General features: G+C 35.0%; 3 protein-coding genes across 3 annotated transcripts; 1 reads left to right on the forward strand and 2 right to left on the reverse strand.

Moving 5' to 3' along the window:
- Positions 1-3322: 3322 nt before the first annotated feature.
- LOC114372388 (uncharacterized mitochondrial protein AtMg00810-like) lies at positions 3323-3724 on the reverse strand. The gene has a single exon (XM_028329909.1). It carries the CDS (start codon positions 3722-3724, stop codon positions 3323-3325), a length of 402 nt encoding a protein of 133 aa, XP_028185710.1.
- A 4143-nt stretch (positions 3725-7867) lies between these two features.
- On the forward strand, positions 7868-10156 carry LOC114385527 (small nuclear ribonucleoprotein SmD1a-like). Its single transcript, XM_028345636.1, has 5 exons — positions 7868-8014; positions 8141-8198; positions 8300-8376; positions 9391-9582; positions 9694-10156. The coding sequence occupies exons 2-5, from the start codon at positions 8185-8187 to the stop codon at positions 9759-9761; spliced, it is 351 nt and encodes a 116-aa protein (XP_028201437.1). The 5' UTR covers positions 7868-8014; positions 8141-8184; the 3' UTR covers positions 9762-10156.
- A 6625-nt stretch (positions 10157-16781) lies between these two features.
- On the reverse strand, positions 16782-17514 carry LOC114370766 (glutaredoxin-C5-like). Its single transcript, XM_028328161.1, has one exon. It carries the CDS (start codon positions 17473-17475, stop codon positions 17056-17058), a length of 420 nt encoding a protein of 139 aa, XP_028183962.1. The 5' UTR covers positions 17476-17514; the 3' UTR covers positions 16782-17055.
- Positions 17515-18031: the final 517 nt, after the last annotated feature.

Genomic DNA, 18031 nt, shown 5'->3' on the forward strand with positions numbered 1-18031 from the left:
TATATATATATATATATATATATATATTGTCATTCCAATTGGTTACCAATGGCGCTTTTTGTTTGGATTTGATGTATTTGCTAATTGCTAGTATTCCAAAATGCAGGGTAAGATATTTTGATTATTCTCTGCACTGTGTGAGGCAACATTAGCCTTTTCGTTTGGACACTTGTCTTTTGCTTTTGTTTTGTCTGTTAATTAGTTGCTGCAACTTTCATAACAAGTGTATGTCTTTGGCTTTTGTTTTGGTCACTGCACTGGGACAACTTTGGCTATTTTTTTTGTTTCATGGAGCTAGCTAACGTACATGCTGTCTTTACCTATTCGTTGTTTTGCTGTACTTCTATAATCTAAATTTTTAGTTCTGGAGAAACTAGCATAAAAAACCTTATAAAAGTGCTTTATGATTTTTTTTATATATTCTTCTTAATTTGCTTCGGTAAGATATGAAAATCAATTTTTAATTTATATAAAAATATGATAACATTATCAAATGAATACTAATAATTAGTCTAAAATATTATATAGATTTTCATAATGACATGTGATATATTGGAGAGGGTAACACTCATCAGTGTGGCTCTAGGCAGTAATCCCAGTCCCTCAGCGTGTTTCAAGTGGATGATGGAAGCAAAAAATATTTATTTTAGTATACACGTTGTATTGTAAAATTAATGATTAAATTAATTTAAATACATTTTTTATCTCACGTTCAAAAAATTAAAATGAAAAATATAATGTGATATAAATAAGAGTATTTTTTATTATTGTAAAAAAAAAAACTTATTTTTTCATCCAAAATCGGACAAAACTTAAAAATACACTCGAACCAATGTCACATTCCTTCCTTTTTCTCCTATTACCGAATGAGAATGATAGTGTTAACTTTCCCTTCTATCCTCAATCCATCTCCTTATATTTATGCAGTACAAATCGTTTATATCTATTACAACATTTGAGTTATTCTTGCTTTGACAATTTACAATTATATAGTTTTCTTTTCTTGTACGTAATTATTTAGTTCATTTAGTTGGAAGAAATAATTTCGAATAATTAGTTCAATGTGTTATCCTGTATTTATTTTTTATTTGCTTCTTTCACTTGTTTTCTTTTTTTATACAATGAGGACAATAAAATTAACATCTCAAACTTTATAGAAAATCTGCAATCTATAATTTGGCATATACTAGAGTAGTGGGTATTTGCTTCTTTGATTTTACTTTTTCCTTAGTTTCTTCCTAAAAAGTAAAAACCTTTACACATCCATGTATTAGTCAGTGAATAAATAAATTGGAGCACGACTCATGTTGATTCAATATATTGAATAAGAGTGTTGTTAGCATCACTCAACATTATTGCTGATGCATCCAATATTAACCATGAAAAGATAAAAATACATCTTATAAATCAAGTTGATTCATAAGTTAATTTTTAAGACTTATTGATCAATTTGATCCGTAAAGGAAAAAATTAATAAAAACAGTTTTATCATTTTTAAAGAATGTTCGGTGCACCACCAGTAAGATGCACCTAACAACACTCTTGAATAATATTTTTTGACAGTCAAAAATATAAAATAAAATATTAAACATTCATATTAACTTTGTGAATTTCTGTAAAAAAAAAAAAAAACTTTGTGAATTGATTTGCAAATCTTATTTTATTTTTTGAAGTTGTTCTGATTGTCATCTAGCACCTTAAACTAATCCTTAATAGTCCTGAAACAGACCAATACAAAATATATTCCTAAAACAGTCTAAAATGATGTAATTTGGACAAGGTCACTAATGAAAATAGATTAATCCTTAATAGTCCTAAAAAAGGACCGATAAAAAATATATCCCTAAAACAATCTAAAATGATGTAGTTTGGACAAGGTCACTAATGAAAAATTGTAACTCTATATTTTAACTTTCCATAGATGTCGAGATTATGCAAACATTGAATTTATAACCAAAATAACAATTGTTGCTCAAAGTCTCCTAGGTCCAAACAACATCCTTATTGTAAGTTTAAGACCAAATTTCACCTTTAAATCTTCAAAGTGGGTAAAACATCATTTTTTTTTACAAGATATGTAGATTTTTCTCCTAGATTTACTTACAATAATACAAGTTTTACAACTTAATTTATATACAAAACATTGAAGCAAGACTAAAATTCCAAAAAAGAATAGTATTTTTTATTTATTTATGAGAATCAAAGACAATATTAAAGACTTACAATAACTCGATCATTATTACTCAATCTAACTCTTAATCATTTTTTTTATGATTGGACTTGTGCTATATTATGATGGAGGAGGCCTTATTTGAAAGTAGGGAAAATGAGAATAGAAAAATATATTAAAATTTGAATTAAAAAGTAAAAAGAAAGAAAGAGAATTTTTTTTTTCTCCCTTTAATTAAACCAAAAAAATGTTTGTATTTTATTTTTCCCTAGTTAGTCATATATAATGTAATTTTTTCATTTAAAAATTATTCAATAATTAATAAAAATATAATGAATGTGTGAGGTAGTATTAATTTGTATATATATTAACAAATGAAAAAAATATAAACTACTTGAAGACTGAGGTGAGTTAAGGGAAAAATTCACTCTTTCTCTCTTAGCTTTTATTGATTTCAAAATGATACATATATACAAGACACAAGAGAGAGAGAAGACTATTGACGGTGACAATTCACTGCTGCCTTCTGAATAAAACTTACCAACTAAGCTACCAAACATAGATAAATATTAAAATATTCAACACTCCCCCTCAAGCTGGAGCATATAAATCATACGCACCAAGCTTGGAACATATAGTCTAAATTTTGGGTCCTCTTAAGGACTTAGTCAAAATATTTGTTGGCTGATCATTAGAACCAATGAACTCAGTGACAATCTCCTTGGACAGAAGCTTCTCTCAAATGAAATGACAATTAATCTCTATGTGCTTAATCCTTTCATGAAAGACTGGGTTTGAGGAAATATGAAGAGTAGCCTGATTATCACAATACAACTTCATTTGCAACTCTTCACAGAACCTCAATTCTTGCAGAAATTGTTTAATCCACATGAGTTCACAAGTAACTATAGCCATAGATCGATATTCAGCTTCTGCACTGGATCGAACGAAAATAGTTTGTTTCTTGCTTTTCCAAGAGATAAGATTTCCTCCAATGAAAACACAATAGCCTGATGTAGACCTCCTATCCATGGGACATCCAGCCCAATCAGCATCACAATATCCCGATAGTTGCGTATTACCCTTGTCTTCATACAACAACCCTTGTCCAGGAGCTCTTTTAACATATCTCAGAATACGCATGACAACATTTCAATGATCCAAATGAGGATTCTGCATAAATTGGCTAACCACTCCCACAGCAAAGGAGATATCAGGTCTAGTAATGGTGAGGTAAATGAGTTTTCTCACAAGCCTCCTATATCTCTCGGGGTCAGGATAAACTTCACTTTGATCTGTCATGAGCTTCAGATTTGGATCCATAGGGCTTTCAACAGGTCTAAAATTCTGGATATCTGTTTCTTCTAAAATATCAAGAGCATACTTCCTTTGAGAGATCACAACACCATCTCTTGATTGAGCCACTTCAATACCAAGGAAATACTTCAAATATCCCAGATATTTGGTCTGGAAATGACTAAATAAGTGCTCTTTTAGCTGGGTGATCTTAGTAGTATCATTCCCTGTAATCACTATGTCATCAACATAAACCATTAGATAAACACATTTTCCAGGAGATGTATGACAATAAAAAACAGAGTGATCAACTTCACTTCGTTTCAATCCAAAAAGTTGAACAACATGAGTAAATTTACCAAATCAAGCTCGAGGAGATTGCTTCAACCCATAGAGAGATCGGTGAAGCTTACACACAAGGCCATATTCCCCCTGAGCAACAAACCCAAGAGGTTGCTCCATATAAATATCCTCCTCAAGATCACCGTGGAGGAAGGCATTCTTAATATCAAGCTGATGGAGGGGCCAGTGACGGACGGTAGCCATAGCAAGAAACAGACGAACAATGGTGATTTTGGCTACAAGAGAGAAAGTATCACAGTAATCAAGGCCATATACTTGTGTGTAGCCTTTGGCTACCAAGCGAGCCTTAAGCCGATCAACCTTACCATTGGGCCCAACTTTAATAGTATAGACCCATCTACAACCCACAGTTGTCTTGCCAGGAGGAAGAGAAACGAGCTCCCAAGTACCATTATTTTCAAGAGCCTGCATTTCATCAATCATAGCTTGTCGCCAGCCAGGATGATCAAGTGCCTCATGGATAGTGGAAGGAATAGTAAAGGAAGACAATGAAAAAACAAAGGAACCATATGAAGGAGACAAACAATGATAACTTAAGAAATTATAAATAGGATGAGGGTTACGAGTAGAGCGAGTACCTTTCCTGATGGCAATGGGCCAATCTGAGTCAAAATGATGAGAAAAAGTGGAAGGAGAGAAAGGATCCATGAGTTGAGGACTGGTTGAAGAAGAACGAGGATCACGAGGAGAGACTTCAGGTACTGGAGATTCAATCTGCCTTGTCCTGTGCTGATCTGTAATCAAAGGTGGAGAGGCAACTTCAGGTGAATTTGGTGGAAAAGATGGGACAACACTGACATTTTGGTCTGAGTTACCTAGAGGACAAGGAGAAGGAATAGGAAGAACTTCCTGGAGAGACAAAGTATGGTCTACGGAGGGTGAGAAGAAGGGTATTTCTTCAAAGAAGGTTACATCTGCAGACATGTAGTATCGTCTCGTGGTTGGAGAGTAACACTTGTAACCTTTTTGAAGACGAGAATAACCCAAGAAGACACATTTGACTGACCTAGTAGAAAGTTTGTCTAAACCAGGAGACAAATTATGGACAAAATAGGTACAACCAAACACTTTAGGAGAAACATGAAATAATGGATCATGAGAAAAAACAATTGAGTGAGGGATTTGGTTTTCAAGAGAATAAGAGGGCACTCTACTAATTAGGAAACAAGCAATAAGCACCGCATCTCCCCAATGATGTATAGGAACATTAGAATTTAGCATTAGGGAACATGCAGTTTCAAGAAGATGACGATTCTTCCTTTCTGCTATACCATTTTGTTGTGGTGTGTGAGGACATGTGGACTGATGTAGAATACCTTTGGAAGACAAAAAGGAAGAGAGATCACGAAAGAAATACTCTTTAGCATTATCACTTCTGAAAATTTTAATTATTTTTCCAAATTGATTTTCAATCTCATTGTAGAATGACATGAATACAGGCAAAAGTTCAGATCTGTCTTTCATTAAATAAACCCAAGTACATATGGAGAATTCATCAATGAAGGTTACAAAATATCGAAAATTAAAAGATGTAACACGACTTGGTCCCCAAATATCAGAATGAATGGTAGAGAAAGCCGAGTTACATCTTTGTACAATTTGAGGAAATAATGACCTGACATGTTTTCCTAGTTGATAAGACTCACAATCTAAGACTCGAAGATTCTTAAGAGTAGGAACCATCATCTTTAATTTTGGCAAACTTGGGTGACCCGGACGGTCATGCAAAAGTTTGGGTTTTGAGATTGCAAAACAAGACCCAGGTGGAATGGATTCCAAGTAGTAAAGTCCTCGTGATTCATGTCTTTCTCCAATCAGTCGCCCTGTCCCATGTTCCTAAATAACAAAAGAATTAGCAGTAAAGGTTACTGAACAATTTAACGAACTAGTTAACTGACTTAATGAGATTAGATTATAGGGACACTGAGGAATGAATAACACAGAATTTAATTTCAAAGAGGGAGACAATGAAACTTGACCACTTCCTTAAGACGCAACCTTGGAGCCATTAGCTACAGTAACAAGGTGAGGAATTTTTGGAAAGGAAAATGATGAAAAAGAGGACTTATTACTAGAAATATGATAAGAGGCACCTGAGTTGAGTATCCAAGGACTAGGACCTTCAATGGATTGAGAGATACATGCTGTGGAAAAACACGGTACAGATGAGGATTGAGCTTGGTTGCTAGGTTTCTCGGATTTAAGCTTAAAATACTCCTGATACTCCTCATAAGAGAATCTAGACTCTGCTTTCTCTGATCTAGAGACCTATGCGACCTTGTCGGGAAACCCATGCAATGAATAGAAATTCTCTTGGGTGTGACCAATCCTCTTGCAATAGGTGCAATGAGGACGTCAACCCCTTCCACTGCGATCTCCTCTACTGTTGCAGCCGCCTCCTCTATCTTGAGACGCAACCATGGCTGACGTCTCCACACCATCAGCAGGATTCTCATCCTTCAATAAATGAGGCACACAGAGAAGTCTAGTGATGAGGGAATCCATTGATGGAACTTGGTCCCCAGCAGGTACTTGATCACGCACATGATCAAAGTCTGAATGTAAGCTCCTCAGAATGAGGATCATGTAGAACTTGTCAAGTTTCCTGTTCACTTCTTCCAATGAATCATCTATAAGGAACTTTCTCAGCTCTTCTACGGCAGCCCGAGCCTTACCCACATGAGCGATCATATCATGGCTGGTTTGCTTGAGGACTGTAACCTTCATGGTTGCATCAAACTAGCTTTAGATATCATAGGCAAAGATTTCTTGGGCTTTCTTCCAAAAAGAACGACACGATTTAAATGATCGAAAGATCTCCAAAATATCTGGCTCAACTGATTTCCATAACACAACGTAGAGTTGATAGTCAAGCTTCTCCCATTCAGGTCTTTTATCGTCTGGAATAGAATCAGAAGCTTTCTCCAAGTGGTCATGGTGCCCTTGATTGAGAAACCACAACTTCACGGAAGCAGACCACGAAAGGTAATTCTTCAAGTTAAGCTTTGCAGTGGTGATGGTTGGAGTCCCGGAAAAGGAGAAAATAGGTCTAGAGGAGGCCATTTCAGATCCAAACAACAAACCCTAACACGAAAAAGAGAGAACACACAAGGGTTGACGAAAAAGCTTGCCGAAAGCGAGAGGTGAGGCCTGAAACGTGCTCAGGGACTGATGATGAAGCTGTCGGGACCAAACGGGTCAGCTTCCGACGGCGGTGCGACGACGCATGGGCTTCACGTGCCAGAAATCTTGCGAGACAAAGATGACGAGTGGGAGCTCCTTTGGCGGTGCGACTTTTAGGGGTGGGTCACATTTTTCGAGGCGATCCTAACCCTGGCCTCGCCGGAGAAAAACGACCGGAGACACCGACGGCGTCAGACAGTGCGGTGGCGGACGACAGACGGAACCCGCTCTAATGCCAACTTGAAGACTAAGGTGAGTTGAAGGAAAAATTCACTCTTTCTCTCTTAGCTTTTATTGATTTCAAAATGATACATATATACAAGACACAAGAGAGAGAAGAACTATTAACAATGAAGTTGCCTTCTAAATAAAGCTTACCAACTAAGCTACCAAACATAGATAAATACTAAAATATTCAACAAAACTATTTGAATCAAATTAAAAAAAAAAACAAAATAGAAGTGGGAATTTCAGGTATTATTTTATTTAGTAAATAAAAATAATGTACTTGTCATTTAATTATAAATAATATAATTTTGTTAATTTTTATAATAATTATTATACAATTCATATTTATTATGAGGTTGATATTATAAAACTTTTTACGCTAACAATATATAGAAATGGAGCTTTTTTTATTTAAATATTTATATTTTTAATTAATTGTTATACACCAATATTAATTTTTATTAAATAAATTGTAAAAGGAAATGAAAACAATGAAAAGTATATAAGCTAAAATTACACGAAAATCATTGAAGTATGCGAACCAAAAAAAATACAATTATAGCCTTTAAAGGTAAAAGAGAAAAAAAAAAAAAGAAGAAGAAGAAGAAGTAAAGATAGACAATAGATTGAAAAGTGGAAATTCAAAATTCAAAATCACAAAATTGTCCCTTAAACCCTTACAAAAGAACCGCTTCTTCTTCTGTTCATCTCTCCCACTCTCACTTTTAATTTTTTGCCCTAAAACCCTCGCTACCGCCGTGGTGGCCGCCGAAGGTAAGTTTTCATCTTCTCTGATCTGCATCGTTGCTATTGCCTTCTAAATTTCTGCATTATTATTTTAATTTGTGCAAAAGAAAATGTTCACACCCTTGTTTTTGTTTTCTCTGTATTGCTTCACAGAAGGAGAGTAGAGAGCGCAATCGAGTCTTCATCTTCGACTCACCATGAAGCTCGTCAGGTTTTTCTCTTTCTTTGTTGCGTTATCTGTTAATTGCGTTTTTATTTTTTTTTCATTTTCTGAGATCAAAGTCTAATAATATACGAACACTGTATGAGTAGGTTTTTAATGAAGTTGAACAATGAAACCGTGTCAATTGAGCTCAAGAATGGCACTATTGTTCATGGCACCATTACAGGTTTCTTTTCTTTCTCTAATTTTTTCCCCCAGTGTTGTACAAGTGTAGAACCATTTACAAGCAACATATTAGAGTTGAATTCAGTGTAGTTTCGAGCTTGATTGTGAGGCATTTAATTATTTGCAAGGGTTCTCTCTACTCTTCAGGTGATTACTGATTAGAATAGATTATACTTCAGTACCTTCAACTTTTTAGGCATTTTCTTGGTCTGGTATGGGTAAACATATATAAAAGACCATCTCATTGGGTCGCGGGTTTCTATTAGCATGAAAGTGGAGAGGGATTGGGGATTTGGCTTCCAAAATTAATTTTCTTTGGCAGCTGAATAACTACAAAGGTTTCCTTTACTGAGTAGTTCATTCTGGGGGTAATTTGGAGTATAATTAGACTGTGCTGCTGTGTAGGATGATAATTTTGAGATACTGCAATTTCTTATAGTTCTTATAATGGTATGAGACAAGCTAACTCAGTGGGCTTTGGATGATGGTTTATTCTTGTATTAAGTTTTTGGCAGATAATTTGTGGGGAAATGATCCTTTCCTGGAAGATCTCAGGACCTCAATCACCTGTCTACTAAGCTTCTCACTCAACAAATTTCTCTTCTCATGGCTCAGTATTTTCTTGAAATTTCAACTTTTAGAGGAACTTGCATGATAGTGAAACTACTGAACTAGACTTCCTGACCATCTTACACTCTTACAATTTACAGTTTTACTTGATTCTAGTAATATCTTCCCTAGTTCAAATAGATCAATTTGGATTCCCCCCCACCCACACCCACTCTAAGATGTAACTTTACCATTGTTTGATTGAAATTATTGCAATCAATCTCTTCCGTGAAATTTCCTATTGGACACCCATCTGAGTTGAGTTTGATCCAGCCACGTGGGTGTGTAGATAATAAATCTTTGATTTAGTCAGTCCTTTTACTATCTTGCTTCTTTCTAGTTGAACTACACCAGCAACTTTAAGAGAGGAAGTCTTAGCTTACTGATTCTGGGACTTTTGCCACAGGTGTTGATATCAGTATGAACACACATTTGAAAACAGTTAAACTAACTCTGAAAGGGAAAAATCCAGTCACTCTAGATCATCTCAGTGTGAGGGGTAACAACATCCGTTACTATATTCTTCCTGACAGCTTGAATCTTGAGACCTTGCTGGTGGAAGAGACACCCAAGATCAAACCCAAGAAGCCAACTGCTGGTACTGTTTATAGTTTGACTACAAAATTTTCATCCATACTCAATTCACTCTAATTGTTTCTTGGTGAGTTCCCCAGGTTTTAATTTTAGCATATTTTCATTACATTTCCAGGCAAACCTTTGGGACGTGGACGAGGAAGGGGCCGTGGCCGTGGTCGTGGTCGTGGTGGTGGCCGTTGATTTGCACCTTTCTTCATTTTTGTGGCATGTGGTTGTAAGCTATGCAGCAAGAATTTCTGGGTGGTTTTAGGAACTTCTACGGAGCATATTTTTTATTCCTGCTATTTTCTTGCAAGAGCTTATCATGCTTTAGTGTACAACCATCTTCCTTCTGAAACTGATGTAACATGAATTACCTATCTGCTATTGCCTTATACTAGTTGTTAATGGGGATCTATTCATTGAGCAGTATGACAAATCGCCCACGACTTTGGTCATACATAACACAGTAAATAGGCCCAAGAGTTGCCTAATGAGTTTGAACTAGATGATGGATTTCCTGATGGCACATATTGTGTTATTTATTTATTTACATGTATGAATGGTATTTCTTAAACGTCTTATTTTTGTTTGCTTCCATTGTGTCACTGACTTACTGTCATATATACATATTAAGTTAATAATGTAAATTTGTTTAGTAAACCAGGGATATACTAGTTAGATGCACCTTTCGGACTGGTCAGACTCAGTCAGAGGGTACAAGTTGGTGCCTTTTGAGACAATACACATTTTGTTGTGCTACCTTGTGAAGGATACTTACTAATATAATGCCGCTCCTCTATGACTTTTTTGAAGTGCTAAATCATTGCAGCGACTCTGTTCATTATACCATATAGGTTCCTCTCTCTGTCTTTGCCCGTAAGCTTTAAGAGAGATACATGGCTTCATTTTCAATAGAACCTGGATTGCAACTTCCACGTGTTGTGGTTGTGAGCGTGTGATTCACATTAATCTAAATGGCCGTATGGAATGTTGCTAATGATATTCAATCAGCTTCATTACTTTCGGATTGGTAATAAGAATGTATGCCCTTTGGGATTGGTAATAACTAGTAATATTTTTTATTAATGTAGAAGTATGTTACCATTTGGTACTTGATGGAATTTAAGCTCAGTTAAGATTTACTCTTCATTTGAAGCTGTTGCGCTAAAGTTCTTTACATGGCTACGATCACGATGCCAATGTGGGGTGATTCAATTGGTTTAATAGACAAGACTTGTCATTTCTAATGTGCAATGGTCTGAATGCTCCACATAGTATGAGATGTAGAGCTTTCAAACTACATTGAGCTGTAGTTTGGGATTCCAAAGCTCCCGAGGGATTATTTTTCCATAGAAAACCCTGACATGATAGTGCTGCACAGCTTTGTTGTCATAGAAACCCCAAAGAATAGTAACACCCTCTTTATTATTGAGTCAAAACTTATAGAGACCGTTGCTAAATAGCCTGACTCGAATGAAGCCTTGTATATAAATAATGTCTAAAAATGTGTTTTTAACTTTCCTAAACATTAAATATCATAAGCACGAAATAGAGCATAAGATAATGCATTCATCTAGTTCCAGTTTCAAGGCCTTCCATTCATGCACAGCCCTGACATTCCTAAACCCACCTAAGCACACGACCCCATTTCCCCCAACAAGGTACTCATCCTTTACCCTCTTGAGTATCTCCGCAGAGTCGACGGATAAGAGCCTCCATGGCTCAGCAATGCATGCATGGCCATGCGGCTGATACCGGCCGAGATCACTGGCTTGGCCTTCAAGGAAAGGACACAGTGCTGTTCCAAGTTGTAGAAGCGGAGGAGAACGGGGAGGTTGGAAGTGAGCTCTTTGTTCGTGCCGTCGAAGATGTTTTTTTGGATTAAGGTTTTGGGGTGGAAAAGTGCAAGCAAGTTGGAGACTTTTTGGTGAGTGGCTGAGTCTGGGAAATGCATGAGTGCTTTTAGGATTCTAGTTTTTCTGCCTCTAGAAATGGATAAGAATTTGAACGTTGCCCGTGATTCTTACTTTGCCCACGTAATTTTATCTTCTATTTTTTTCACCTCGAGGATATATATGTTTTTACTTTTTAGTGTAAGCAGAAATTATCATATAAGATAGGCAGATTAATATTTTTTACAAATTATACCCAAAAATATTCTCTCATTTAGCCCAAGTTTTGCCATATGAATTGACGATGCCACATGACATGCTGCATTTTAGTATATTCTAAATAAAGCCGACAGATTATAATAATATTATTTGGAAAAGAAATATAACTAATATAAATAAATATTAACTATACCCAACATTTTTACCAAGAACTGTCAAATTCGCTAACTTGGCCAAAAACTACCTCAGTTAGTTAGAGCCTAGAGGAGATGTTTTGGTATCAAAATTCCCTCGTAAATATGGGAATGGAAACATGAAATTTTGTTTCACATGCAGACTCATCAGAAGAAGTGCCATGTTTAGTAACGATATTTGGTGCATTGAGGGGGATGTTTTAAAAAGGGAAGCTATTTCCTTCTTTAAAGACTCTTTTTGTGAAAAATCACAAAGCAACCCAGATGATTAATCTCTACAGTGAGTTCCCAAAATTGAAAATCAGTTAAGCTTATCTTTCTTAAGTGACTGGTAATTAAACATGAAAGTATTTGCAGCTCTAAGCTCTATGGATTCCTACAAGGCCTCAGGTCCTTATGGTTGAGTCTATTTTCTTCAAATCCTATTGGGATATTGTGGAAGATATGTTTAAAATACTGCACAAAGCCTTATTGCAGAAACATATCGTTCTTATTCTTATTATAAGAACTTAGGCTAACAACTTGATACAATGACATTTTTGTAGTAAAGTCCCACATCGCCCAAGTCATTGCAATGTCCACATCGTCCGGGATTTTAAATCGATAACGAGTCCCACATCGTCTAGTTCGATGACTGGGGTGTGGTTTTTCCACGTATTGCAAAGTCCTACATTGTCTAATTGAGAATTTGGGATTTTAAATCTGTTTCCATAGTTTTGGTTAACAGAATAAGGTCTTTTCTCAATATGTCAGCATGGAAGATTCTTTGCACCAATGTTACGGAATATTTGAATCTTGGAAAAATTGAGCCTTTAAGTGAGTACAATTTCACAGGTACTGATTTCAATTATTATGAGAGGCTCTTGCAAGAATCAGATAGAACATTAGTCCATGATGTCGGCCAGGTATATGTAGATCAAGACATAGTTGTCAAACAACCAAGAAATGCAATGAATGAGTGACAGTAACATCAAATAGAATTTGGGCCCAATCTAGCGTGGGAAGGGGGACTTAAACTAAGAAGCATCATTAATTTATGCAGGTATCATCGTTCATCAGCAAATGATTTGGTCGAGACAGTTCATTGTACTAACATTTTAGAGCATACTATAAGGGAATCTAATTAATGTGCATTGTTGGCTGCCAAAGGAAGGTTCAAAAAATTATGTGACTTTCAGGATCTGGAAATTAAGTCCTCCTCTTCTAAGTAACATCATGCATGCTATCTAATGCGATGGGTGTTTCCTATCTTAGAGCTTAGTTGCTCTTGTTTTTCCTTGTTATATCTTTCTGAAGCATAAAAAAAATCATATACAACTTAAACTCGTAGAAGTTTATTAACTTAATTAAATGACTTTATTACAATGTAAACTTTTTAGTACAAAGTTTGAAAAGTGTTAGGTTAAATAATATTGAATGAAATGCAATATACAGTGTGATTTAACATAAAAATGTCAAATAAGATTTAACAGAAAATACGGTTGTGTGATTTTAACAAAAATGATTTAGTAACTATCTGCTGCATTTTCCTTTTAAAAATAGTTTATTGAATTGATGGAATTGATCGAGAGACTTATTGAGTGCTTAAATAGTTTAATCATAATTGCATTACAGAATAATTAAATGCATATTTATTATACAAGTATGTATATTCAACATAGAGTATATACCACGCAGGTTCAAAAAATCATGCATTGTCAAAAAATCAAGAAGAAACTTCTTGCTGTGCCACTGCAGGCTCACATCACATGCGCAGAGCAGTACTTAAAATTTGGGGTTTAAAATCTGAAGAGGTCCATTGCAACTTTGCGTTACATATATAAGTTCTACATAAATCTTGCCACATGAGAAACTCATAATATCATATCAAATGTTGGAGAAAAAAAAAAGGTTCCACTCATACAACTAACTCAACATTGCAATTAAAAGAAAACTTGGTTAGTAAATATATTGTCGTTCGTTCAATCCATCATCATATTATTTTTATTATTCGTGACGCTTTAATATTTCGTGAGACCACACAAAGCACAAAAACATCACAGCTTTTCCCAAAAGGATTTGGTGAAATCTAGCCTGCCCCCTCAGTATCAGCTAAAAGTTATATAAATTAAGAAACTTTGAATACGTCACTCTACATACATTAATTTATCTTTAAGATTTATTTTGATCATATTTCTCAAATGTCTTTAGGACTCTTTTTGTGAGACTAAAACACAATCTACTTTTCTTTTCTTATTAGTGTTTCTTAAAATTTTATCTGCATATATCCAAACCAATCTTAATATGATATTTTCTTGAATACTAGCTAATCTATATAAACTATCATAAATTCATAAACTTGTTCTTATCGTTTTCATTAAATTTCATTCAGTTCAAGAGCATTATGCAGCCTATGAAAAAAATCTTAAAACGAATGTAAAGTACGTTTATAAATTATACATTATTAACATAATACTAATAATTGATTTATATCACTTTCTACCAAAATTACTATAGTCTTGTAACAGTGCAGATACTAGGGCCACATATAAATAATAACAATATTCTCACAATTTCTTCACACCTTTCCTCTGCAAAGCTAGCGAAACAAAAACAATACAGGAAGAAAAGTATTTTCCCCCTTTTCTCAGTTCATTTCTTATTAATTTGCCTTGTTCTGGAGACACAAAAAACAATGTTGAATGGCAGAGAAAAAAATGGCCCTTCTTGTACTTTCACTTTTCTTTAGAGCACTTATGGTCTGTTTCTGCTTCATCCTTGTGATCCATTTTGTGATAGAATTGTCAGCTGTCATGAATAATAGAGCCCGAAAAAATCAAGAAGTGCTGTGGGCAGGATTTGGCGTTGCTCTTTTCTTAATATTTTGCTTTGTTTTTGTTGTCTTTGCTATATTTTCTGGTTGTGGTATGCTTTATATAATGAATAGTAGCATCAAGATTGCACCTGCACCCACTCCTGTGGAAGCAGAACAGCAGCCACCCATGGTTTAAACACTTGAGATCTTCATGATCAAGAAGGATATTTGATTAACAGTATAATAGTAGGTGGTTTATTGCCCCCTCTTTTTTTAATGTTAATTTTACTGAATCTTTTTGCACCCAATTGCTTGTAATTAAGATTATATATGAACTGTACATGTTTTTTGGGCTACATAGAAAGGAGGGAGGGACACTTTCTCGTTCTCAAAAGCTCAAACCCACACCATACAAGATAGGGACTTTAGTGACACATAATAATCACACTAGCTACAATTAGCACTGACAAAATGGATCTCACTGATGGACCGGTCCTAATTAGAGTGAGACTGAACTAAACAAAAAGGAAACTCTAATAGTTCAATAGGTTAAATGAACTCAAGTCAGAATGGTATGATTAGTAATATATAATAAATATTAAATAAAATATAATTTATAATTTTAAATTATAATTTATAATTTTTTAAGAGGCAAAACATATTTATTAAACATAAAATAAGTGTCTATAAAAAGTGACAACTCCAAAGCAGTATTATTAATTTGAATATTCATTAAATTAAACATGATTTAAATGATTTTGTCAATACTTATTAGACAAAATTTATGCATAATAAATAATTTTTTACATAGAATTAATTTTTAAGTTTTTTATTAATTTCTAAATTGATTTGACTTGGTTGGATGACCTAACAGTCCAACATATAATTGGATTGGACCTAAAAAATTTCACTCCCGAAAAATATGGATAGAACCTAATTAGTCAGACAATGTTCAATGTGTAGCCTGATGGAACAGGCTAGACCGGCCATCACATTTTACCAGCCCTAGCTACAATGCTTAAGAGTCTCTTTGCGCTATATATGTTTTAGTGTGGCATCCTCAAATCATTTTATTCGTAGTCATTAATTAATACCCGATCTAACTTTCTTTTGCCTTATGCATTTCACCTTGTATTTTTATTTTAAGTAGTCCACCTCGGTTGCCTAGCAAAATGAAACCACAAGTACCAGTTATAAAAATAAGTAAAACCTTGTATTTCAAGACCATCTCGATCGATGGGTTGCGCAAATGGGGAATTGAAGTTTTACCATCTCTGTTGCCATGTCAACTTTGGAAATGCATGCTCCCGGAATTGTTCGTGAATTACTCCTGGAATCGGCAATAGATTCTGTAAAACGACTTGAGCTTCCTGTTTCTTTTGTATCACCGATTGTCTAAATTTTTTATGGGGGAAGATCCATTGCCACTGGGATTCTATGAAGCATGGATACGGATACGACACAGACATAGACATATGGACACTTATAATGTTCAAAATATAAAACATAATACCGATGTCGTATCGGTGTGAGACACTGACACGGACACGTGTCGGACACCATCATAGCTGGGATCTTACGTGTCTTCCATGCATTGCACTATTGCAAGCACCTGACACACCCCAACTAAATCTAGTTAAACATTTATTATTGTGTAATGATAATGATTATCTTAGCTAGCGAAATTACTCATTGAGCAATGATATCATCTTGTAAATATAATGTAAATTTTTTAATATTTTATAGAGACTTTGTACCGGTCGATTGTTATTTTCTCTTCCCTTTCATGAAGCAAATTAATAAGTTAGACGAATAAAAATTAGACCACACACAACCACTCTTTCACTTCATTCGTTGAGAATGCTCTCCAAAGAGTAAGCAGCTAGGTCCATTAGGCGAGAGATTATGACGTTTACTCTCTGGTCTCATACCGATTTTTATGTGATATATAGTTAAATTATTAATTAACTTTTTCCATAAATTGAAAAAAACTAGCTCGCTGCGTGTAAGCAGGAGATTGACCATAACTATGGACATGTGTTGGTCCTCTACCATATATAGGAGCACATTTATATATCAGAAGTTAAAGCTAAGGAAAAACTTTCACCAGAACTTCTTGTTCATTTCCATAAAACATGTGCTTCTTTATACAAGCTACACAACTCGCACAAACTACAAACAAAAAAAGCAAAAGAAAATTGCTTTTCCTACTTTTTCTTGTATCTTTGGAGGAAAACTAGTTAGCTAATGATACTCATATATAAAATCTCAAGTATGGATATAATAGTAATACTGTTGGATCCTGGAGATAATAAGCAAAGCAATGTCTTAAGTTAAAAAAAAAAAAAAACAAATAAGACAATAGACAGTGCTTTGTTTTACTATAATTAGTTTCAAAGCCACAAGGCACCAGCTTGTTTGAGAAGAGGAACAAGGGTGCCACTGATGTGGAAAGCCAAAACCCTGTCCATGGGGCCAACAAGTTTCCCTCCAATGAAGACCACAGGAACAGCAGAAGAAGTTGAGTTGATTCCAATTCCAAGGAGCCTCATGAGTGCTCTTTCCATATCTTTCCCTTTGGGGTCTTGGTCAAGCTCATGCACCGTAGGGTTAACCCCCATCCCACAGAAGAGCCTCTTCATTGCATGGCACATGCAACAGCTACTCACACTGAATATCACTACTGCACTCTGTGAGGCCAGCCTTGCAACTCTCTCCATCTGGTCCTCTTCCATGCTCCGATGAACCCTCATGTAGTAGCTCCATGCAGCAGGCTCCACTTGGTGGTAATGCATTATGTTCTCTTGCCTCATACTAAACAAAACCAATTATCAAAGTGTTAATTAGAAGGAATACTGTGTATGTGACTATGTGGTGAGAAAAGGGTGAAGGGAAGGCATGGTTTTATAAGGGTGAAGTAGTAATAAAGTTGAAGAATTGAATTGAATTGCTTTATTTGTCTGTTGTTGTCGCAGGGAGTGTCTCTGATTCAGAGGGAGTGTTGTCTGTGTTGTGTCTACTGTGCTTTGATTTATGGATACATTCCAGCCGTAATGCTAATGCATGCATAATATAAACACGCACAAAAACCAAAAAGCAAATGGTTACATTTAAATAGAGCCGGATGGATGTTTGTCCAAGATTGAGTGAAACCCTAAGAAAGTAAAAGTGGAAACATTTAAATATTTACAGATATACTATATTTAAAGGTAGTAAAAAAATTATGTATTTAAAGATTATCTTTCTTTACAAAATATATATACTTATTTATCCAACAAAATATAATTTTTTTTGTTACATTATTATATCTCTTTTGTCTACCTTTGTTAGTTGTTACATTAACCATATTTTTTAGCACGTTCTCCGTTC

Source organism: Glycine soja, chromosome 2 (genome assembly GCF_004193775.1).
Source record: "Glycine soja cultivar W05 chromosome 2, ASM419377v2, whole genome shotgun sequence".
Lineage (NCBI taxonomy): Eukaryota > Viridiplantae > Streptophyta > Magnoliopsida > Fabales > Fabaceae > Glycine > Glycine soja.

Excerpts from the sequence above, each read along its gene's own strand:
- LOC114372388 (XM_028329909.1), bottom strand. The coding sequence starts at position 3,724 with ATGGTTTATGTTGATGACATAGTGATTACAGGGAATGATACTACTAAG.
- LOC114385527 (XM_028345636.1), top strand. Across the intron at positions 8,377-9,390 it reads TGTTCATGGCACCATTACAG|GTGTTGATATCAGTATGAAC; the intron begins GTTTCTTTTCTT and ends CTTTTGCCACAG. Across the intron at positions 9,583-9,693 it reads ACCCAAGAAGCCAACTGCTG|GCAAACCTTTGGGACGTGGA; the intron begins GTACTGTTTATA and ends TTACATTTCCAG.
- LOC114370766 (XM_028328161.1), bottom strand. The coding sequence starts at position 17,475 with ATGAGGCAAGAGAACATAATGCATTACCACCAAGTGGAGCCTGCTGCA.